Source organism: Hetaerina americana, unplaced genomic scaffold, assembly GCF_022747635.1.
Source record: "Hetaerina americana unplaced genomic scaffold, ioHetAmer1.1.p SCAF_2, whole genome shotgun sequence".
Classification (NCBI taxonomy): domain Eukaryota; kingdom Metazoa; phylum Arthropoda; class Insecta; order Odonata; family Calopterygidae; genus Hetaerina; species Hetaerina americana.
The window spans coordinates 59,339,697-59,364,701 of NW_027286763.1; the positions used below are offsets into that span (position 1 = coordinate 59,339,697).

The 25,005-nt window shown below is 36.7% G+C and overlaps 2 protein-coding genes across 3 annotated transcripts; both read right to left on the bottom strand.

The window, feature by feature from the left end:
* Window positions 1-1,032: 1,032 nt before the first annotated feature.
* Window positions 1,033-8,075, bottom strand: LOC139687703 (uncharacterized). The gene is made up of 6 exons (XM_071584957.1): window positions 7,913-8,075; window positions 7,083-7,189; window positions 5,015-5,130; window positions 3,689-3,840; window positions 3,424-3,574; window positions 1,033-1,392 (listed from the first exon to the last, which is right to left on the bottom strand). Exons 2-6 carry the CDS (start codon window positions 7,122-7,124, stop codon window positions 1,266-1,268), a joined length of 588 nt encoding a protein of 195 aa, XP_071441058.1. The 5' UTR covers window positions 7,125-7,189; window positions 7,913-8,075; the 3' UTR covers window positions 1,033-1,265.
* Window positions 8,076-12,567: 4,492 nt separating this feature from the next.
* On the bottom strand, window positions 12,568-21,899 carry LOC139687763 (uncharacterized). Of its 2 annotated transcripts, none has more exons than XM_071585047.1 (6): window positions 21,767-21,899; window positions 18,024-18,122; window positions 16,966-17,071; window positions 15,795-15,949; window positions 15,515-15,668; window positions 12,568-13,264 (listed from the first exon to the last, which is right to left on the bottom strand). In XM_071585047.1, the coding sequence occupies exons 1-6, from the start codon at window positions 21,834-21,836 to the stop codon at window positions 13,129-13,131; spliced, it is 720 nt and encodes a 239-aa protein (XP_071441148.1). In that variant the 5' UTR covers window positions 21,837-21,899; the 3' UTR covers window positions 12,568-13,128. The 2 variants fall into 2 exon arrangements, with proteins under 2 accessions (XP_071441148.1, XP_071441149.1); XM_071585048.1 differs by lacking the exon at window positions 21,767-21,899 and adding an exon at window positions 19,414-19,572 and having other exon boundaries at window positions 12,570-13,264.
* Between the last annotated feature and the right edge of the window lie 3,106 nt (window positions 21,900-25,005).

Sequence of the window (25,005 nt, forward strand, 5' to 3'; positions counted from 1 at the left end):
TTCTTCGCTATCCCTCTGCCACTCAAGATCTTCCTCATCCACTTATCCTGCTTGCCTCTTGTCTTTCGCCACAATGCCTGGAACTTCATCCTTTATTTTCCTTAACGTCCATTTCTGTCCTATTAGGTGTCTATGCATTGCGATTTAAGGCATTCGTTTCAAAACCCAAATAAGGGGTCTAACATGGAGCTAAAGAGTTGTATTGATGGATTTAAAATGTAAAGAGCCAACTTATTTATAAAAAATGACAGGGAAAAGTGACATCTCTTTTTCGCATGCATTTACATCATCTAAACACTTCGCATTTGTCAGTTTGAAAATTTTAATGGCGTTGCATTTCATGTCGGTTAACTTCAGGAGTATGAGCAAACGATTCCTATGATGTTTTGAACAAAATCTCAATATTTAAAAAAACTAAAACGCCAGAACTAGATCGTCAGAAATATTTTGCTTCATCTTTTTTTCCTTTAAAGTTGTTTACCTTTGAGGGTTTGTTTCCATATCGTAATTTCCGACCGGCTGCCCTAAAATAGAAGGTAAGGACAATTGAAATTAACCTAAATGTAATGCGCATGTCAAGATAAAACTTTTCTTTTCCCATCTTGCATTTAAGGACACAAATGATAAATGCAGTGAAACAGAGTCTAAAAATGTCATGTGCTATGCTTCATCTTCATGAGTAAACAAGACTTTTTTGATTCCGAGTATTTTTGGGAGAACTAATATGAAGAGCTGAATTTCCATATATGATAATACGGTGAGGCTGGAGATAAGCACCTAAAGAAACAGATTTAAGATGAATACGATGGGTTTCAGTGAAACTTTTCTATTTCTCATGTCACAATTTTCAGAATACGTTTTTGCGATTGAAACATATATGTATCAATAGATTAGTCAACGAAGATGAGCACAAAAAATTTTAGCTGATTTATTTCATTTTAAATGGTTGGGTTTATACTTTGATATCAACCTTGAACATTTTTATGAAAAATATGAAGCATTGCACGCTGATAAGTATTGTAAATAAAAATGATAAACTTTTTAATTGTAAATTTATTTTACATAGCATATACAAGATTGTATTATCCAAAAAAATCATTTGTAGATCTCTTATTAATTCCAGTCGAAGAATAGGGAATATCATGAGTCACAAACTGGTTGATTACATTAATTAGAGTTGCATATTTTAACACAGTAAGAACTAATTAGTGAGGACTGCTTAATTTCCAAAGAGCAGTATGTTTTATGTACATTTCTTCCATTCTTCAGAAATATTGAGAACATGGCTCCATAGTTCTTAATTTCGTCATTAAGATGGTAACAGAATTTTGGACATCTGTTGAGCATGATTTAACACCTCTCTCGGCGCATTCCAGAAAGTCCAATATTTTCCTGTAGCAATGTGACAATGAAAAGGTAGAATTATTTGTGAAAGTCGAAAGGTTTTCAAAAGATTTCTATGAATAAATTAGCATTAATACCGTCATTAATATAAAATAGTTAACCGTCGAACATGGTCATAATTCATGTCTACATGCCACCAAGGAATCATAGGGAGGAAGGAGTACACGGATTATACGTTGAATTAGAGGAAACAGTTGTGGGAGTTCCTGTAAGGAAATATCAGACAGAGACGATGTATTGTAACACGACGGTGGGTGATGGAAAAGATGGTGATGAGGTCGGGGGCTATGGTTAAGGAATAAGGTGTGACTTCGGGAATAGCTTTGTTTTGCCAGTCTGCCAAGAGATTGCGAAAGACTGCGCACATTATAAAATAAGTGTGAATGTGGTGGAATAGGAATAAATGTAAACAAAACAAAGTGTATGGGTTTTTCGAGAAAAACGGAGGCTAAGGTAAATTTTTAATAGAACAGCAAACACTAAGGAATGGGAAGCTTTTTACCTACATCGCCAGTGAACTAAGATCGGCAAAGGAATAAAGAAGTAAGGAGAAGAATTACGATAGGCAAATAAGCTATCACAAAGAGAAGGGAATCGATGGCAGTGAGATTTGAGTAAAGATGCTAAGAAAACATTAATGAAGCCTTTGGTGTATACGAGGGCGGTTCCATAAGTACCCGTGTTAGAAATGAAGAAACCATTTTTTCAAAAAAAAAAATTTTTTATTTTTCAACATAGACCCCTTTTAGAAAGATACTTTTCTCCCAACGTTCCGGCCATTTTTTTAACCCCTCCAAAAATAGGATTTGTCGAAATACGCCCCTGTCTCGGCGATAACTTCCTCGTTTGAGCTAAATTTTTCCCGCGAGCCATTTTCATATTCGGGAATAAGTAACAGTCGCAGGGAGCCAGATCGGGTGAATACGGGGGATGCGGCAGCAAATCATACCGTAGTTCATGCAGTTTGGCGGCGACAACTCCGGATGAATGTGCTGGTGCGTTATCGTGGTGAAATTGCAATCGCGGCACCCATCGGTCCAACAATTTTTTCATCGCAAACTTATCATGTAAAATATTAATTGCCGTTCCGGTCGACACACCCACGACCTCTGCTACTTCGCGCACTTTCGTTCGTCGATCAGCGAGAATCATGGCGTGGACTTTTGGAATAATTTCCTCGGTAACCACGTCTGCCGGGCGTCCTGGTCGCTCCTCATCAAAAACAGATGTTCGCCCACGTTTAAATTCGTTGAACCAATATCTAACTGTGGTCATAGATGGCGAAGTGTCCCCACAAACAGCATCCAACTTTGCTTTTATCTCTTCTTATTTCTTCCCATCCAAAAACAAAAAGCGAATTACCGAACGATACTGCTCTTTTTTCATCTTAGCGAAAATCACGAAAAACTTCTCACTGGAATGGCTGCCAAATCCAAACTAACCTTTATGTCAGTCTTAAATTTGTTTGACGCCGTTTGATAGATGGCAGCACACGATAATAACATAAGCTTTCCTCAGGAACGCCCTTCGTCGTCAAACACGGGTACTTATTGAACCGCCCTCGTATAGCCTGCTTTACTACGCCTTAGACGTTGAACCAAGGTGATGTGTCGATTAGAGGCTTTTGAGATGTGGGTGTGGTGAATGTAAAAGATGGAATAGAAAGAAAAGAAGAAACGAGACGCGTTCGGCGTGGTGGGAGAGGAGTGAGAATTTTTCGGAGAACTCTGAAACAGCGGGAAAGGTTGACGCATATCAGTTTGATTGGTGATGGGATATTTAAGTATTTGATGGAGGGGAAAACTTTGTGTAAGTGAGAAAGGGATAGAAATGATATAGATATTTTGCGCGGAACGAATGTCTAATGTCAGGATGTGTTTTGCTAAGAGAGGCAAAAAATATATTGTCATTCAGTCGACATCTACTTTACCCGGTAAAAAACCCATTAGCTAATGCATGCTCTTATGGTAAAATAGTAAAATATTTAAGAAAATGTGTTCCTCATTTGGCCATACTTACTGACAAATAAAATCTTTTGTATAATGTTCAATTTCTTCGTCTTCAATGTCACAGAAAGCAACAGACTCCAGGTCATCAACCCTTTCCAAACGAGCTTTGCATTCCTGCCAACTCTTCTTAATGCAGTTTTTATTATCTTCATCGTCATATACTGAAATGTGCAGTAGGTTCAATGAGAGAAGATGTAAATATATTAATAAAAACAATTGTGCATAGCAGTAGACTTAGTCTCATTCATGACCATTTTAATCAAGTAACTTGCTACCAGTTATCATTTTGCCGTCATTATCACAAATCGTTGAAATCGCTGTTTCGAATAACTTTTCCGCAAACGGAACCATGTGAGCTGACCTATTGGAGAGTAACTGCAAGGCCAAGGCGGACTCCCTAATGCACTCCGTGATATTATCTTGCTTTCTGCGATAAAATGGTATAAAATTAGTTTTTAATACTTCACATAGATGCAGATAAAATTTATGCTAAGAATTTGAGTATTATTAATACTTTTATTGTTATTTTAAGTTGCAAAGCATGATTTCCAATTGAAACATAAACCGTTTCTTAGACACTCAGTGAGGACTCTTGAGGTACCCTAGCGTTAATAAACACCTTATTCTTCGATTCAATGATTCATCAGGTCTTTATTAACTGTTTCTACTTACGAGCGTTACAAATTGTCATTTTACTGTCTCTCCACTGCAGTAATAACGTGGCTTCTAAACCTCAAGTAGCCATACTACGTGTCAATATCCTCCTCAGTCGCACTATTATCTTTATTGAATTTCTCACACGTACGCTTTGCCACATCCTAAAATTACGAGCAACGATATAATGCATAGATATGCTCCTTCCCAAGTATTTAGCCAACATTCACAGGGTTTTCGGGGTGGATTCATCATTTATGTTATCCTTTAATATGTTCATCGCCTCTACTTAAGTACAGCTTTGTAAGCATGGGCGTGCTAATGTACGAAAGAGTGCAAATTTACTTGTAGCATACTGATACGTGTATGGATAATTCGGGTAAGGCTATAGAAACAATAAATAGTCTTTAGCACAAGATATCCAGTTATAATCAAGTTTACTTTTAATCTGTTCTTAGTTTGAGAAATAATAATATCTGCTTTTATGATTTCGAAATGAACCAATTTTTAGATGGCAATACAATTTACCTAGATAGGTTCCTTAGACTCACTTCAAGGAAATTCGCGACTGCATAAATCATTGTATACAATGATTACAAAATACAACGGCATCCATTAAAAGTTAATCATTTTGGCATTTCAGGGTGCAAACTTTTTTTTATTAATTAAGGATACATATTTATAGAAAAAAACAGGAGAAAAGCCATTAATTGGTTGAGATACACTTCGAAAAATAATGGAGTTATTATATTTATTGGGCATCTCTTTTGCTGAATTATACCTATTGCCTATAAACCGACACAAAAACATTGCTTTAAGATAAGATAATTCTTCGGAAAATAAGAATTATAGTTTAGGTCGCAGTTTTTTACAAGAGAAACACTTCTCCTGAAAAATAATAACGCGAAACAAAACCTACCATTTTTCCACGAAAAGCTTTTTCTCACCTGCAGACATGCATGCACTCGACGCATTTAATGTTGTCATACAACCGCCTTGTCTCATTCAATTCTAAGGCTGCAAAGTGATTATAATTACAATCTTTGAACAAATCTCTTTGGACCTGAAATAAAAAAGCATAATGTATGTTATCTATTCATAAAAGACGATAGGAATTGTTATTAATTAGGAGCATGTCTAAATTATTATAATTCAAAATTGTCTTCTCCCATCCATTATCTCATCCGATGATGGCCCTGAAGCATACTTAAAAATGTATATCTTTCATGTCTCCGAATACACGTCGCCTGAGAATACAATCCCACCGGATAAAAAAGCTCCGGTTTTCACAGCGCAAAGCACAGCAAAGCGTATGAAATACACCTCATCTCCCAAATACTAGAACCTTAAAGTTCTTCCCGCAATTGTTTAGGGATAATAGATATCAGAAAGTTCAACAGAATGAACTGTGTCTTGTAAAGATATCGTGCATCTGTCGAAAGAAGCACGACATGTTTATGTCTTCAACTGTCAGATCTTTTAATAGCGTACTTGTGATTTCGATTTCTTCCTTGAAATATTATTGTATGTTTGAAATGTTACGTTATTGCACTGTGGTATAGAAACTCCATTTTACGTGTAAATGAATTGACGTAGCTATTTCATATAGGTTAATATTTTGATTCATAGGTATGTTTAAGTTAGGATTTGTGAAGTTAATCTTGAATATAATTATTGGACGGGTTTTGGCATTCTCAAGCCCATATTGGCACCCCATTTTATTGAATGAAACGTTATGAAACATTTTGAACAAAAAATTCGACATGGATTACAATTAAGTAAATTAATATCGAGAAATTTCATGCAATATTTTGTTGAGTCTATCGGGCGATAGTATATCAGATTCTATTCATAAAAACGGAAATTTTTGCAATATTTTGTGAAAAATAGTCTACTTGGAAAAAGGAGGCCTTAGTTTCCTTTAAATGACTCCCCTTGGGACCTTAGATACTTATCTCAGCGTCTCTTCAAACTTTCAAAACAATCGGCAAAGTCTTCTGTTGGAATAGTCATCAGCAGTCTCATCGCATTCTCTTTTATGTCTTAACGTCATGAGTTTAGACCTGCAGTTGTAAGGGACTTGATCCAAGCCGCAAACGATGACCCAGATTTTCTTAAAACGGTCCTAACTGAAGACGAGTCATGAGTGTACGGCTTTGACCCTGAAACAAAAGTTTAGTCTTCCAAAAAGTCGGAGGATGAGATAAAGCAGAATACTACGAGGTAGCTTATGACTATTTTGAAAAAAAATTCGCTGATTTTTGTAAAAAATCAGAAGGGACGCTGAGATATGTGAGTGACGTCCAAAGGGAACACTCCACAGGTGTCTAAAGTATCATTGTTCTAGGTAGGCTTATTTTATCAAAATTTTACATGGCTGGATATTTTGCGGACAGACCTTGTATTAAAAACGTCATTAGACAAGAAGAGAACTTAAAATTTTCCTTGGCTATTCTAGCACTAAAAGTTGTCCTATATTAAAAAAAAAAATTTTTACCATTATATTATTTAATTTATGTACATTCAATTGCTAAAGATTTGAAATGACACCTTCTGGCTAAGAAAGATTGGAATTTTTGCCCATGCTTAAAATATTGCACGCATCTCATCATTTTGGTCCTCCCGAAAAAAGGTGCCCAGTTGCAGACGTTGATACCAACCACTTCTTTCACTCTAAACGAATGGATTTGAAAGTTTTGGGCTAAAGATCATCTAAACAAATACTTTATAATATTATGCATACATCTACACTCTAGGAAGGAAGCGGATATGACTACAGCGCTCATATAGATGGACAATACTTGCTCGCATTACCATACTGCGATGCAACCACTTCCCGGGCGATTGCGAACATGTTTACCGCAAAGCATGCAGCCTCTTCCTCTGATAACACTCAACTGATCCCTGGTACTTTCCGGAGACTCTTTACTACTCTTTTTTTATGCATGTTATCATGATAATATAAGGCATAACTTGTTGTACCAATATTTAAAAGAGCATTAAAGAAATACTCACTCGAATCTTACGCCGGCATTCGAAATATACTTTCAGCTGCATCTCTTAATCCGGCGATGATTCAAATGAATCAGAGAATACAAGTGTTGAGCATGTTATAAAAACACCTGAAAAAGGAAGAGCAAGGATCATCAGCAATGTTCGCTGTAGACACAATGCCTCTCTTACCTCTATTCCTCCATTCCCCTTTATTCCCGCGCGCAATATTGCTTCTCATACTGTTTTTTGGCGTCAACCACACAAGAGGTATATTATTTCTTATGTAAGTCATTTTCTCTTAATTGTCGACCATATTATTTATTTTTTAAATTTCATAGTTAATATTTCATTATGAGTACACTCAATTTAAGAATACATAAAATTAGCAAATGCTCGAACACTAAGGTCATTGAAATCCTATGGTAATTTCATGTTCAGACAAACTAAAGTATTGTTCCTAAATACTCGCAAAGCATATGGTGTCATTTTCTATGGTCAGCGGTATTCACTAGTTTTATCATTTTAAATATGGAAAATTTTTCAGAGTAATGATGAAAAACATAGAAACCTGGGCCCGTATCACTGTCGAAATAAAATTTTGAGCAACTTAATGTCAATGAATTTTATTCCAGAGTCCTTGCTCCGAAGCAAACGCAATATCGGTCCCATATTTGTCTTATTTAACGCAACAAAGTAACAAATAAAGTAGGCACTGTTCTATCATCAAAACAACGATTTAAACGAAAATTAGTAGAAAAGCCCCATTTCCTCTTCGGCTTCATGCAAATAAACAACAACAGAATATGACATTATTAGAGACTTTTGGACGAAGATTAATAAATATTACTTACCTAAAATTGTCAATAGGCTCAACGACGACATCCCTCTGGGTGGTGGTGATATTAGTTAAGCACTGGTCTTACGGCGTTTTCGGATGAGACGAACAGTTGAAATGCTTCCAATTCAAAATGGTGAGAAAATACCAAAAGCTCTTCTCAGGACTTGAAACTCAATCTAGTAATCTCTGACGATGTGGAAATTATTGCCGACATCACCGTCGAGAGGTCGTGATCTGAAGACATTACGAAGAATAAAAGGAGACGCATTACACTGCTTGTGCAGTGCACTGATAGTGCACTGCTTGTGTGCTGAGAGCACACAAGCAGTGCACTCCAACGTTTCTAATCCTCGCCTAAAATGGGGGAACCCAACACCCCACTCAACTAAAAATGTTCTACAAATACGCATACATGTTCTCCCCCTATTCATTCCGCCCAACATTCCTATATTTTTCCTACCCCTACCTCGATTATGATCAATTCTCATTTCATGCCTTTAAATCTACAGCAATTGCAAACCCTTGGATCAAAGCTTGATTATCCGCTAATCTGGCTTAATCAGTTCCCCACTATTTTTATTACTTCTCCCAGCCCTTCCCACGATACTGTTACCATTTTCGACTTGAATAAATTCTAAAAGTAAGCGCAATCCGTCGTTTTACTTTTTATTCCTCAACTACAGGGTCCGTACAATAAATATCGGGAATGGTTCCAAAAATATAAATTTAATTCAGTTATCATTACAATTGCTTAATAATCTACAAAATACATTCCTCCTGCATCGATACACTTAGTTCGGCACGTCTGCCACTGTCGTCAAAAGCCCGCTAGAAGTCGGTTTCCGGAATACAGTTGAGAGCCTTTGTCGTACCGATATCATTTGAGCTCCCTTTTATTCACGGAAACAAGAAAAGGTCAGGTGGAGCCAGGTCAGGCCTGTAAGGGGGGGGGTTGAGGCAACGTTGCCACGCCGAATTTCGTCAGCAGCTGCCGCACAACAATCGCACCGTGACACGGCACGTTGTCATGAAGTTGCCAATTCTTCGCGATGGCTGGTCGCGTGCGATTTCGCAGGCGTGTCAGTACTTGCACATAAAACGTAGCATTTACGGTCGTTCCAGTAGGTACAAACTCCTTGTGAACAATGCCACGTTGGTCGAAAAAAACAAACGGCATGGTTTTGATTTTGGATTTTGACATCCGAGCTTTTTTTGGACGCGGGGACCCCTGCGTGTGCCAATTTGAACTTTGACGTTTTGTTTCCAGGTCTTACTGGAATACCTCATTTTCATCGCCGGTAATAACGTTGGTGAGAAAATTTTCATCTTCCTGGACGAAGTCGAAAATTTCTTGCAAAATTTCCACCCGAGACCATTTTTGTTCCTCGCTCAAGACTTTCGGCACCAGCTTCGCGCACACTTTCCTCATCGCAAGATCCTCTATTACAATGGTTTGGACGGTTCCGACTGAAAGGGCTCCTCACTGATAATGGCAATGGTTAAACGCCTGTCAGAGTCCAAAACCTTTTTTCACTTTGGCCATCTGAGCATCGGTTTGAGCGGTCGTCGGGCGTCCGACGCGGTGCTCGTCTTAGACGAGCTCCCGGACTTCCTTAAACATTTTGTGCCACTCAAAAACTCATATGCGGCTTAAGGCATCATCCCCATAAGCCTGTTTAATGAGTTCAAGGGTCTTCGACGCGGATTTCCCGAGTTAAACTCAAAACTTCACAGCGTAGCGTTGCTCGACGGTGCGCTCCATGGTGGCGCGACGACACCACAAACAATGACACGTCACAAAAATCCACCTCCTGTCTCTACGCATGCCCGTAGGCGACTGAACTGAAGTGGTGGGGGACCTCTCAACCGAGCCGACCGATCGGACCCCCTTCCACCGCTCCGTTGAAGCTAAAGCAAACCAGTGCCGATACTTATTGTACGAACCCTGTATTACACGAAAACCAAGTTTTTAAGATCGCAAGCTCCCATATAATGAGTGAGTTCTAGGTTTATAAACACACTATCCACCAAAATGAGTTTCTCGACGGATCGAGTTTCTCTGATCATGCCCACTACTAAGAGAAGGGGGAAAAGTTGTTTAACATAAACGAAACGGAGAAGCGACAGTTTAGATGGAAAACGGTATTAAATGGCACCTGACAAAAACGAGGCGCGCGTAATAGATGCGCTTCAACAGTCTGAATCGCCATCGCCGAAACGCTTTTGCAAACACCAATGGAAGTGGACACAGGTCTACAGAAGTAGTCGTTCAAGTTTGATGAGATCTCATTTTCACACGATTATATTACCGCAATGGCAAAATATATCCGCGTTATCTATAATGTATCAGTTTTTCTTGTGGTGCGGACTGTAAAAATAAATTCAGTTGTGATCAGTCAGTAGGATAGGACGTAGGAATTGTAATTAAAGAATATGAAATAATTCTCTTTCAATATCAGTTGTGGGAGGTCTTGCGTTCGAAGACATATAAGGTTGTAGGGATCTTTCTTTTTAAATCTCCAGTAGTTCACCAGGTCGGTCAAACTGGCAAATCGATGATTTCGCATAACCCGCGAGCCTTTACTTTCCTTAGGGGTCGTAACTTCCCGTCATTACTAATTCGGTCACTCCCCTTGCATCGAAGGCAGGTCTACCTTTTACGTGCTCTCTCTCTCTCACACACACTCTCTCCCACCTCATACCCTCAACCTCGTGCCTTACAGCACTCACGCCACACATAGGTAAGTCAAGGGGAACAGAGTGTCACCTATTTGCATGACACCACAACCTTGCTCGAAATAATTTACTTAATTGCCTTTCCTATTCGGTAAAACAATATTCCTGACTCTAAGATCGGTATAATCTTCCCATTCTCTGACTCACTGGCATAGAATATCTATAATATAAATTGATCGTTTAGTATCTATTTCGTGCTATTATACATCTATGTTTTTCTATTCCATCTGTATCAGCGAAGACGACTTTTTGTTGACAGTTCTTTCATCTCTCTACATCGTTGGCGGACCCCGCCTTGTTTAATTGAACTCTCCTGATTCTCATACTATCGTTACCACCGGGTATCTTTCATACTAACAGTTTACCGCCTTAGTTTACTATTGTTCTATTTTAACTTATCGTCTACGGCTGGTAGCTCTTTCCTATTGAATACTTTTCCGGCTGTAGCTTCCATTATCCGTTGCTTAAGTTATCCTCACGTTTCTTTTGCTCTTCCTGTCGCAATATTCCTCCCCTTTTTTTTCAAATTAATACCGGTACTTCTTTTCCGTTCAATTTGTTCGATTTGGTAATTTATTCTGTTTCTAAATCCACGCCTTATGACAGTATACCTAATAGAATCAGATACTTTTCACGTGTAACTGCATCTAATGCGGTGTTTGAATGAGATTTTAGTTGTGACTTTCGAATTTTTCATGTAAAACTTGACCGTCCTTCTTCAGCGTTCTTTCCTTTGTCTAAACCGTACTCTCACACCTCACTCCCGTCACTTCCTTCATCCATCACGGTGTTTTAATGCGCTATCACCATCAAGTGTTTTCTTCCACGTACACCTGCAATCATTTCATACAGTTGATTATATATATATATTAACTACTTTCTCCGTATGATTTTTTGCCTGGAAATCCACCCAAAAGGCCGCTAATTTGACGGTATCTGCTGTCATAAAGATTCTCTTGTATATTTTCATGAAATTCTCCTTCCTATCCCACTCATTCTTCTCCTTATATCTCCAATATTTACCAGAAATATCTGCCTAAATTTTGCCTCCGTATTTAGTGGTAGTTTATGCTTACTGGCAAAGATGATTATGATATCGTCAGCTCTTGCGCTAAAAATTATACATGCATTTCTTCCATAGGAAATCATATAGTACGTGTACTTCTTACCTCGAAGTTTGAGTTTCGGTTTCTGTTATTTGAGTTTATGTTTCGTTAAAGATGAGTGAACTCAATAATTTTTTAATAGGCCTGTTAAATGTATCCTGCAAAATTCTCAAGGTATACGCGCCCATCCACTGTCACAAATTGGGAGAACACCATCTATACGTCCGTTTCACATTAACAATCATGGGAATCAGTGCTTCCATAGCTTCAATTAGCGACCTGATGTGTTGAATTCGTGCACACAAGTAATTTGTGTCGACTAGTAAAGGAAATGTGCGAGCTTAATTTTGTTAAAATTTAGCCAGTTTTTTCTCAATATTATGGCATCTTGAAAGGAGAAAAAATAAAGGAAGTGAATCGCCACAACCGCCAAATAAATAAGAAGTTGAAAATTACATCAGAAAAAACTCATCAAAAAACTAACCCTCCATTGGTGCATCTGTTATGAGGGACACCACAGCCTACTGCCGCTTTTCTCTTTGAGACTAAGACGCCTCACGTCGTTATCGCGGCTTGCAAGGCAATGTGCGAGTGTATTTTTAGATATTTTTTATATCGATATACCAAACCATGATTGCCTCATTCCTCTTCCTTATTTCAGCGTCGTATCTCGTTTATTAGCAATCATAGTGTAACATAATATCCCTCCCTCCATTGGGAATTAAGAAAAATAATTTCGATGGTTTATGAATCCAATGGAAACACTTTATTCTGCGAAACGTATTTAAAATGGCATCTTAATCCAAATAGTTTCTTGACAGTGAGTAATTAAATCGCTTCACCATTCTATGAGATAATTAGAGGGGACAAGGTCTAACTAAAAATAATAATTAACTTATATATAAATCCCATTCAACTTCGAAAAAAACATTAAATTTTCAGTTTATTCATGAATGCGAGTATTTTTTAAATTTTACGAAGCATATTATTATATTGAGCCAACCCGAATAGGAACAGAAGGCCTTAAATTAAGTGTCATGATGATATTCTCAACTGCATACGATGTCAATCTGACTCTAGGTTAGCGTCAAATATAACATTTTCCGAAGGATGAATAAACGACAGAAATCCTATTGATAATTTTTAAAGAAAGACGCATGATTCTTTTTATCAAATTATAAATAAATATATTTTTTTAAGTTTTAAATATAATCTCGGTATCGTGTTTTAAATTTTAATTTTTCTTAATTACATTGACATACGTGTCTAACAATAATAATTTTTGCTCCACAGCAATTCTGATTCAACTGGAAATGATGCCTATATTATTTCGTTGACGGAGGAGGGACCGAGGACATCCCACTCGGGGCTGCTGTTTTATGAATCCCTAGTTTTCGGAAAAATATTTTGAGCAAGGAGATGACCTCTTGAAGTATTCAGCAAAAGAGTTCAAAACATTTGCCGTTTCATCGCTGCACAACTCAGCCTTCTTCGACAAACAGATCACCCCGCCAATCATTACACTACAAAAGAGAAAGGTAAAGATTTTCAATTATAAATTAAAGTATAACCTTTATGGTGTAGTCAAATACTACTTAGTTGAAACATTTTATTTTTCATGCAGCTGTCAGTAGCACTCAAGAATCACCACTATGTTTCTTGTAATTTTTCATTCGTCAATTATTTTGAAAAAATGTGCAATACGATCTTTTGCATGCATCTTTTACGAAATTTACCACGCATTTTAGGTTTCAAATTTAGCATTCAAAATATTCCACCACCAACCTATCTAGAATATCGGAAATCGTTTCAACTTTATGTACATTGAAATGTTCTCCTGATTGTTTGTTTGGCAGCAAAGAGAACTTCAAATAGTAAAAAATATACCCGACCCTCGCTTTAGTTTCGACATTCAATTTAGAAAACAATATTATTTTTGCAATGATGTAAACATCGAAGTGTACTTTCATTGTGGTATTTTATCCTTACCAATAGATACCTAATCCTATTGCAAATTTAGCGAAAATACATTATTACTTGTAATCCACCGCTTAAGGCAGGTTTTAGATGCAACCTAACAACCAACTATTCCTGTTGTCACTCCTAACAAAACGCAACCCATCATCCTACTCTACAACAAAATTCATCTCCATCTCTGTTTACTTCCTTCTTCCCTTCATACCGTCCAATATCCTATATCCTTGCCCCGTCCCCGTTTGCCTAACATTCTTCCCTATATCACAGTCTTCAATATCCCATTGCCAATCAAATTGCTTTGCATCCATCTTTTCTGTCTTCAATCTAAAGTCCCCTCTCCTACCCCATTATGCTAACCACTTCTTTGCTTGTTTTTCTTTCTGTCCTTTTCAACTTCTCCATTCTTCTCCACAAATATATTGTAAAAGTCTCCAATCTACGCCTATCATCCTGCTTCCGCGCTGTAGATAAACACGCTCCATAATAAAATTTTACCGACCTCCCTACTTTGTCCATTTCGGTTGAAAATTCTTCCGATATACGTGTACGTAAACTGTTCCACCTATTCTACTTTTTGCCTCATATATTAACGTTTAATTGAGCCTTTTTCTTTCTGAAAAACATTTGTTTTATATATATATCTGAAGATTTTGATGATTAATCTCCTATCTCTCAAAACTATTCCTATTTTCGGCAATATATTCATTATTTTTTCGCAATCCACTCTATTAAACACCTTCTCGTAATCTATGAAGCAAGGAAATTGACCTTTTAATTAATTAATTAAATTCGTCTCATTGTATTCTATATTACTCTCTATTTGTGATCTCATTACTACGAGTACAATATCATCAAGAGTACTTCTTCGCTTCGTGAACTCAAACTGATCATCCCCTAAGCGATTACTTGCCCTGCAGTCCATCCTTTTGCTAATTATCCTTAGAACCACTCTAGCTGGGTGCGAAACGAAAATAAATATAAATATTCAATTATTTACCGATTCGATAATTTGGGAAATAGTATTTTACAGTTCATTCTTATCAGTTATAAAACGCACTGCTATTTTTGGCAATCCATTTATGTTATCAATAAAACTATAACACTTTCCCAATTAATGAAATCCATTCTTAAAGAGATATCTGATTATCTCTCGATTTTATATTAAAGGTATTGCTCGAAAGCGTTAGCTCTAGTCTTAACGTGAGCAAAATCAAACAGTTAATATTTTACAAATAGTTAATATTTTTTCCTCTCTTCTGCGTTGCTCGGCGATTCTATATTTTCAATGAGTAAACTACAGATATTCATTACAGTAATACATACATTGAGTTGATGGTTTTTTAAACCTATCGCGAATATATTTTGTAACGGTATTTAACAGAAATTTACAGATAAGTAGTATAATGTTATCTGCTTATTCATTTATCCATTTACTTTGATCCAGAACCATCCGCAAGGAACGAGAAAGCAAGTTTGAAGGGAGAAGACTAGAAAATGTGGTTTCCACGAGATCCCCCGTTGCTAGTCGTCTTTCACTTATACTATCATTGCCACATCTCATACTTCAAATCAAAACGGAAGCCCTTGGGACTTAAATGAGCGAGGTGAGCGTGTGTTTACTTACTCTGAGATTAGAGTTGAATTTCATTATGCATTCGCTCATTTATAGGTTATCACGCATAGTAATTGAAATTCCAGAGTTTTATTCATTAGGATTGTGTTAAGGGAAAGGTAAATGTGGAACTGAAAGTCTACGTTCGGGATAAAGGTGAAAATGAAACGCATTGGATGCTTACCGACATGAAGACTCTTGCATAGAATCTCTGGACTCAGATGAATGGCCCCCACTTGCCGAATTGTTTTCACGATTCATGTAATGTTGAATGATATCAAGTTGACATCGGCCTTCCTTTGATAGAATGCACCTCATATTCTCATTATCATTCATGGCTATGGAACAAGAATCAGATGCATAGATATTGTGAAGTAGTTCAAATGCGAATGGTAAAAAATGGAAAGCAAACAGTCATCATCTTCATAAATCGTTTTCTTTCACCAGTATTAAAAGAAATTTACTTGTTAATTTGTCGCCACCATCTTCGCAAAAGAATGATCCCGTAGCTTCGAAAATACTACGGAAAAATCTTCGTCCGACACCTTGCATCTTCGCATTACATGGATAGTCAGCTTCTACTGCATCGTATGTACATTTCAAAATTGACTGAAGTTGACTGGAAATAAAAAATTTAATATAATTAGAAACAACAAATTATTTCAAAAAGGATCATCAAAGTGTTAATTAAAAATTATTCTAAATTATTACGCTTCCTGGTAATTTCTCAGTCGCAGATGTAACGGAATACACTCATGCATTTTCAACACAGGATTCAACATTGTTGTCAGTATCACCTTTTCAATATTCTGAAAATGTAAACTTTATCAAAATAATAATGTGGTATGATAAAAATTCATATTCAAGTATACAAAATGTTCTCTTGATGCAAACCACATACTATATGTATGGAGGAGTATTCCTAAGCATTAATTGAAATCATAATTGCATATTAAGAAAGATCTCCAGTAGGCATCTATCACCTATCATTTCTGGAGATCGAAGGCTGTCTATGAGGAATCCCACATAAACTCAATTATTTAATTATTTCATCCTATTTGTATGAAGAATAAATACCAATTATTCTTGAGCACGGATATATTATTTTCAAAAATACCGTATCCAGTCGCTTCAACAATATTTATTTAATCATCAAATCTTGTAAGAGTTTCAAAATGTTGCTGGCATACCACTGCAACAACTCTGACAGCACTAAAAAAATTACGATTCACGCTACTGCAACTTTTCTATCTTAAAAACGTTAGGAATACAAAAGATCAGGCTCCTATCGCAGAGTAAGAAGAAACGGGTATTTTAGACAGCATGAAGTAACAAGTGTGGAAATATATATTAATTTAACAGTGTATCAAGATATTTATTTCATGCAATGTTCTTTGTTTATGTGCTCTATATCGTGTGCTATTATCCGTAGTCTTGCAAGCTATCCGCTGATGGGTATGTCTACAATGGTAATAATTTTGGAATAGGCATTTAAACGGAAAATCTTAATGTTCTCCCGCAAATTATTCTCTTATTATTTCTATAGGGAATGAGTACGGCATACTATGCTATGGATGTGGAGAAATCCGCAAAATTATTTCTCTTCTTTCGCATCATATTGAAAACGAAACTCACCCGCATATATGTGCGCAGATAGGACATCGACTTTCATTGTATATTCTCCTAGCCTCATCTTCAGGAATAAAGTGTCCCCCGATGCATGACTTGAAATTCCTCTTTACTACCTGCGAAGAAAAAACTTCACGTTAATGATCCATTCAAAGTTCGCGTTTGGTCTCTCTTTGACTACGGAGTAAATGCTCCGATATCACTCAAAACTCATCTTCTCTTTGTTACAGTATAATATTTGCAATCTATTCAATATTGCCTAGCCACCATATTGACATATGTTTACATTTATAGAATGTTAAATTAATATCTAGAATTATAATGTCCGCTCAATCAAGGAAATGCATACTTAAGCTATCTCTATGAGTAATTTGACATGGGAATTACGAAAAAAGTAATGTTGCTTTCATATCATATTATAGTGAACACATTGCCGCAGATGCTGCCAAAGGAAAAATTTTACTACTAAACTAGTCAATGATATTCTCTCTACGATCGAAGTTTGCTACTAAACTTCGTTCATGAAAGGCAATCATTGACCAAATTAGGGTGTAGAATACTCGTCCTCCGTATTCAATTCAGTAAGCACTTTTTAATTTTCTAGATCACACGTTAAAGTTCTTGAGCTCTACGACGGTGTATTTCATACATTTCATCTAGAGGTTATAACTCGCTTAAAATCTCTTTTCTTGATTACGAATGGTCATTACGAGCGCCCATTGTTCAGAAAACTTGCGCTCTTTTTTTCTGGATAACCTATTATATATCACTTTTCTATCCGCTTATATAACAAAATTTTTTCCCGATGGAATACCTAGAAAATATTAAGGAAAAAAGGACATGAAATGATAAAATTCTACTCATTATAAGCGAAGAAATGAGCAATTTTAAGTAGTTAATGATAAAAAAGTGGCCAAATTAGAAATAATTGTTCATTTTATGTAACACTTAACCCGTTCCATAAAATAGGGCACTCGCCAAAGACAAAAGTATGTTCGCTTGCATATTTCATCATGCTAGATAGTGCAAGCTACTTTTGCCTCTCCAATATTGGCGGACGGTACCTACCTCTGTCACATGTTTGCATTCCTCTTCATTGAACGTCACTTGGTCCCTGGAAATTGGATCTGAGAGCACCGAATGCTGTACTGCCAGGCAAACCGCTACCACAAAACATAAAAAGCCATTTAATTCATCATACTTAAAAAAAGAAACACCAATTAGGAGCAACTGAATTTTTAAAACACTGACCCAAATGTTCAATGCACCTGCCACTATTTCCTTTTAATTGGTCGGAATTTATTGGCAATGTTCGTCATTGGTAATTAATTTATGCCTCTTCCTGGTCTATGAATCTTGGCGATCAATACGTTTTTGATAATATATTGGAATTTAAAACGTTTCCATGGCATTTTTAGCCATCATAGCGTTTTATCTAACATTGAACTCTTGCCATTTTTCAATGATCTTTATTTGCGATTGACAAAATTAAATTTTGTTGAGTACCTGCTTTCATTCACGGCACCGTCTTACACCCTCATCGGTTAAACTTTACTTTGCCGTTGCAGCTCCAAGATGAACGTTCACAAACAAACCACTTTCTTTCGTCCTTGGCCAGGCGGCGGCACCACCGGGTACCTCGCTATTTACAGGAGTTTGATGGGCAATTAAATGCAAATAAAAAAATTTGGCAAACGGATGCTCCTACTGAAGACAGTACTTTGGAAGAAAATTGACCCCTTTGGTTTTGCCACAATTTAAGTTATTCTTGGAAAATAAATGCCATTTATAGTTTGACGAGAATTATTCTGTAGTGACAGTTACCACCATACTGCGTAATGAAGTCATTAGTGAAAATATCTCAAATTCATCCGTTTAATTCAGCGGCATAAGCAAATGACCACATTAAGTACACGGTGACTATGAAACTTTAGGTTTTTGCATGAATATTAACTTTAGATAAAGTAATTAGTTGCTCAATTCATTATCATTACTTTAAATACGATTTGACAAAAATAGATATTTCACATTCACATACAGATATTGAAAAACAGTAGTTAATATAAGCAATGAAAAAATAATGAAATTGGTAATATCTTTAATCACGGTAATATACTTGGCTGGTTCATCTTCGTCAATCGAATCGATCAGCCATGATATACGTAGATTTTTTAAGAAGAATTATAAATAGTGCGTTGCGTATGTCGCCATCTCAGACCTTTGGAGCCATATCCAAACTTCCATTTAAGACATAATGGCGCGAAAATTTTCCGGTCGCGGAACTCGTAGGATTTCCAACGGTTTTACTACTTCTTTTTACTGATTATTATTTCATAAATAGAATACATACGCAAGATCATAAAAAATGAAATTTTTAGCAAAGGGAATTCAGTGATCATTCTTACAAAATTCTACACAAAAATTCTATAGTATAATGTGTCAACATCCACTCACCAATACAAAGTAAAATTCTCAACGACATCATTCCTCAAAATCAAAGCCCACGGTCTTAGGTTATATGTTATATCTGGTTATACAGCCGCCTCGCGTCTCCAACGAACTTCGACGTCTTGGAAGACAATTCATAAAGTACTATTCCTTTCCACTCAAAGTTTATGTTATCGCCAAAGAGCAACAAAAAGGAAAGAAAAGATTGTGCGGTTGTATGCTGCAACAGCGAGGCTAAGGATAGCTTCCCATGCAATGTGGAAGAGGTCACAGTAAAGACTCATTTTGATAACTTATCTTTCTCATATAAGGAAAATATTTCATCCCAAAGAAAAAGGTCATATATAATGGTCAACCCGAATCCAACAGCACCGCATCCTATCCAACTTACTTTAAAGGGTTGGTAGTTCTGAATAGTTTTCCACCAGTTGTTATAATATACTATAGCTTTATTTATCTCGTATATTAGGTCAGCCGATGCTTCACTTCCAATACTTCACTATGTGTACGAGATCTGTTCAAAAAGTATCGCGAATTTTGAATTTCCGCGGATTACGTATATTTGATTTTCGATTTTTTGTGGCGTTATGTTGGTACTTATGTCTCTCACTTGACAGCTGTTTTACTTGGACATGTTTTGGCTTGTCTTCGATTTTTGCCTGTTCCAAAAATGGATCAAAGAATCTACATCAAAGTTTGTGTGAAAAACGAAATTAAGTGCGCGGGCGCATTCCGAATATTGACTGTGGCATATGGAGAAGCTACTTAGGACCGAAGAAACGTTTTTCGGTGGCACAAAATGGTCTCAGAGGCCCAAGAAGATGTGAACGACGAAGAGCGTGCCGGACGCCCGAGCACGTCAACAACAGACGAAAACATTGATGAAGTGAAGAAAATAGCATTGACCAATCGTCCAATCACCGTTAGAGAAGTTGCTAAGGACCTAAACATATCGATTGGCTCGTGCCATTCGATTTTTACCAATGATTTGGGCATGAAGACGACGGGTCGCAGCGAAATTCGTACCAAAATTGCTCAATTTCGACCAAAAACAGCAACGCGTGAACACTTCTAATGAGGTGTTGGACTCTGTCCGCGACGATCCAAATTTGCCCCAGAGGGTCATAACTGTTGACGAATGGTTTATGGTTATGACGTGGAAATTAAAGCTCAGTCATCCCAATGGAAGCTACAGCACGAGCCAATACCGAAAAAATCGCACCAAATTCGGTTGAATGTGAATGTTTTGCTTATAGTTTTCTTCAATTGCAGGGAAGTGGTGCATCATGAGTTCTTGCCACAGGGTAGAGCGGTAAATAAGGAATATTACCTGCAAGTTATGCGCAATTTGCGCGAAGCAATCCGCCACAAACGCCCAGAATTGTGGAAGGACAAAAATTGGCTTTTGCACCATGGCAACGCCCCTGCTCATACATCGTTACTTGTGCTCGAATTTTTGGCCAAAAACAACACACTAATGATGCCGTAGCCACCGTATTCACCAGATCTGCCCCCCAGTGACTTTTTCTTGTTCCCGAAACTGAAGAGGCCCATGAAAGGACGACACTACGCTACGATTGACGAGAAAAGACTGCATCGAAGCAGGAGCAGAACAAAATCACAAAAAATGATTTTTTGAAGTGCTTCGAGGATTGGAAAAAACGTTCGCACATTTGTATAATATCTAAAAGGGACTACTTTGAGGGGGACAAAATATATATTCATGAATAAATAAATATTTTTTGAAAAAACACAAAAGTCACGATACTTTTTGAACAGACCTCGTATTACCTTCGATGCCTGAACAATAATTAAATGAGTACCCAGAGCGCCAAAACATATAATGAAAAAGTAAATCTTATAAGTTACCACGGAAGCTCTTTGCTTCAAAGATATTTTTTCACGTTCTAATGTAAAACAATCTATTCAGCTGAAAGCAGAAAATATATTATCACTTAATCAATAAAATATGTTATCCACTTAAGCATCCACCTTATCTTTAATCCAGAACAATCCGCAAGGAACGAGAAAGCAAGTTTAAAGGGAGAAGACTAGAAAATGTGGTTTCCATGAGATCCCCCATTGCTAGTCGTCTTTCACTTATACCATCATTGCTACATCTTATACTTCAAATCAAAACGGAAGCCCTTGGGACTTAAATGAGCGAGGTGAGCGTGTGTTTACTTACTCTAAGATTAGAGTTGAATTTCATTATGCATTCGCTCATTTATAGGTTATTACGCATAGTAATTGAAATTCCAGAGTTTTATTCATTAGGCTTGTGTTAAAGGAAAGGTAAATGTGGAACTGAAAGTCTACATTCGGGATAATGTTTAAATGAAACGCATTGGATGCTTACCGACTTGAAGACTCTTGCATAGAATCTCTGGATTCCGATGAATTACCCCCACTTGCCGTATCGTTTTCATGATCCATGTAATGTTGAACGATATCAAGTTGACATCAGCCTTCCTTTGATAGAATGCACCTCATATTCTCAATTTCATTTATGGCTATGGAACAAGAATCAGATGCAAAGATATGGTGAAATAGTTCAAATGCGAATGGTAAAAAATGGAAAGCAAACGGTAATCATTTTCATCAATAATTTTCTGTCACCAAAAGTATTAAAAATATCTGTAATAAATATAATATACTAATATATACTATAATGATAAATTACTCTTATTGTTAAAAAAAACTTACTTGTTGATTTGTCGCCACCATCTTCGTAAAAGAGTGATCCAGAAGCTTCCAAAAAAAACCTTGACAAAACCGGGTCCTGCTCAATGTATCTCCTTATTTCATGAGTAGTTTGCATCTAACCAGTCCTTTGCACATTTCAAAAAGACTGGATTTGAATTCAATAGTTTGAGTCTATGAATGAAAATGTATGATCACTGGCTAAATAAACTTGGTTTTTTCACACAAAAATATTTTTGGAAATACCTGGAAACAAATAAGCACCATTCCCTCCAATTTACTTCTATTATCGACTATAAATTCAAAAATTATTCTCAATTGATTCAATCGAACTTTGGTAGAAATACACGGGTAAAGTAAATATATTCGGACTACACTCCATATTCCGTTCTATTATAGAACCCAGTCCTTCTATGGCATCATGCCTAACTCTATCCTTCCTGAACACAAGCGGATTCTTCACCAAGTAATAATTTTCCCTTCTCTTCATGCTCTTATTGATGACCCTAAGTAACAATTTTGGTGCGCATGAAATCAAACTTATTGTTCTATAGCCCTCGCATATCACTGACTTTCCCTTTTTTGAGATGGGAGCCTACACTGGGCTAACGAAAACATTTGACCATATTGATCCCTCTTAAATGATATCAATTTGATCATGAAAACCCATTATTCTATCGCTTTCGCAATCCTTAAGTTGTTCTACAACAATACTTTATTTCTGCAAGGCCATATCTGATTTCAATACTTATAATTCCTTTCTATCTTGCAATCAAGTATGACTAGTCCCATCTAATGCATGCTCTTTTTGAAAGCCTTACTGACAAAATATCTTGACCCTATATATTCTCAATGTATTTTCACCATCTATTTCGAATCTTCCTGGTTCAATCAGTAATTTTATTTTTGTAATAGTGTGTCCGGATTTTTCCTTTATACTTCCTAAAATAACTTTTACAATTCTCTATGTCGCACCCACATCAGACTTCCTCAGCAAATTCTCCATACTACCCCGCGCTAAGACCTCCACCACTTGCACTTCACCCTATTACTTTCCCGTCCCAGTTTAACATGTTACGCTTTTAATTCCTTCTACCTTAATCTATTTTTAACAGGAAAGAGTATAAGTGGTGATAATTGAATTCCGTGAATTGAGTGTGAAGTCTAACTGGTTTTCCTCTGCTTAAGATGAAACGGTAGAGCGCCGTAAAAAATACTTCACACATAGACTTTAAATATTCACAAGTTAATCAAAGCAATGTAAGAATATAAGGGCAAAACTAAAGATATTTATATTACAACGCGTGAACCAGCCTAAATAATGGTCTCTTGTATAAGATATGTTGGATTGGAGAACGCTGTTTCTACGACTGTCTCATGGAACTTGAATTGTCATGAATGGGAATTCATGCAGTCCGTAAAAGAATTTCCCACTCTAAGGCCCCTAATAGCGCGCGCGAATAATTAGATATTATCATCACCTCAGCACTGGTATTCACCTGCACCTTATCGCCACTATTATACCTGAGTAATTTACATTACGTCATTTTGGGCATTGTTTCGGTAGTCAGCACTAGCATTGAGCACCTATGAGGTAAATGTTTATTGATGTATTTTATAATTTGGTTTGTCGTTTCCTCACTAATTTTATTAATGTGGGATGGCATGCACTCATATAGCTTTCTACAGGCTATTTCTTGTTAGCGTATGCTGAGTAGGTCCGGAGTTATCAAATATATAAAACGGAAGAGTGCGAAACTTTTGGGTGAGTCTGGCATTGCCACAATATTGCACTATAAGTATATAGAATTTTTCCGAGATTCTTTTTTTAAAGTATAGATAGATTTATCATCTTTTAATTTAATTTTATTTATTTCTTAATTTTAAAATTTGATACTTCTTATCTCGCATTTATTCTCTATTTTATTTTAAATATAATGAGTACATGTCATTTTTGTTTGCCTTCCTATGATATGTATCATCCCTTCACTACTATTGTTTAAATTGAATCCGCACATTAGCTATATCCTAGTTATTTTTGCAGGTTTTTCACACCCTTCTTCCTGTGTGGGGGTTTTCGCGTTGTGGATTTACCCGTTAAGGATATCAGCTCACAATCCCTACACTTTTCCCACATATGTATACATCTCTTCACATCCTAACCTAGTGTTTTCCCAGAGCAGAATTTGTTTGATTATTTACAGTTATTTTTAAAAATATATTTTGTCTCGTTTTTTTCTATAACCACTACGCCCTTTTGTACTCTCTATGATGCAATGATTGTTGACGTGTTTATGTACCTGTATGTAAACGACGAGAGGTTAGGTGGAAGAAGGGACTATCTAGTCTCTATCTTGTCCCAATAAAGGCGTTTTATCATTATGTAGTAAACTAGGAACATTGTGAAGAAACTTCAATAATGGGGGAAATCAATGTTATGTGATAGAAAACTTCAGAGATAGCCTTATAAAGAAACTCTTCATCTACCTATCGCATCATCTTAACTACGAAAATCCCTACTCGGGAAAGAGCAATTTTTCAGGTTTGTGCAATTTTTCATTTCCGGTCGAGTTGGTGGCACCAAATGAAATGTTTAACATGTCTGATAGTGTTCCAAACATTATTTGACGATCGTCTGCCACAACGAAACTAGCGCTATTCATGTTTACTTCATTAGAATAGTGACTCTAATTCCGGATCCACCTTACTTTGAAATTGATTCTCTCCCCTTTAAAGTTTGTAAACTATCTGCTGTCTGTGGCGTAAAGAAGGAAAGACTCCATAAGCCTTCTCGTATAATTATTTAGACCTCAGGGGATGATTTTTTCATCCAAAAACAAAATTTCAATGGAGCGTCGAGTGTTACCTCCGAGTTCCCGCAGCCGATTGAAGCTT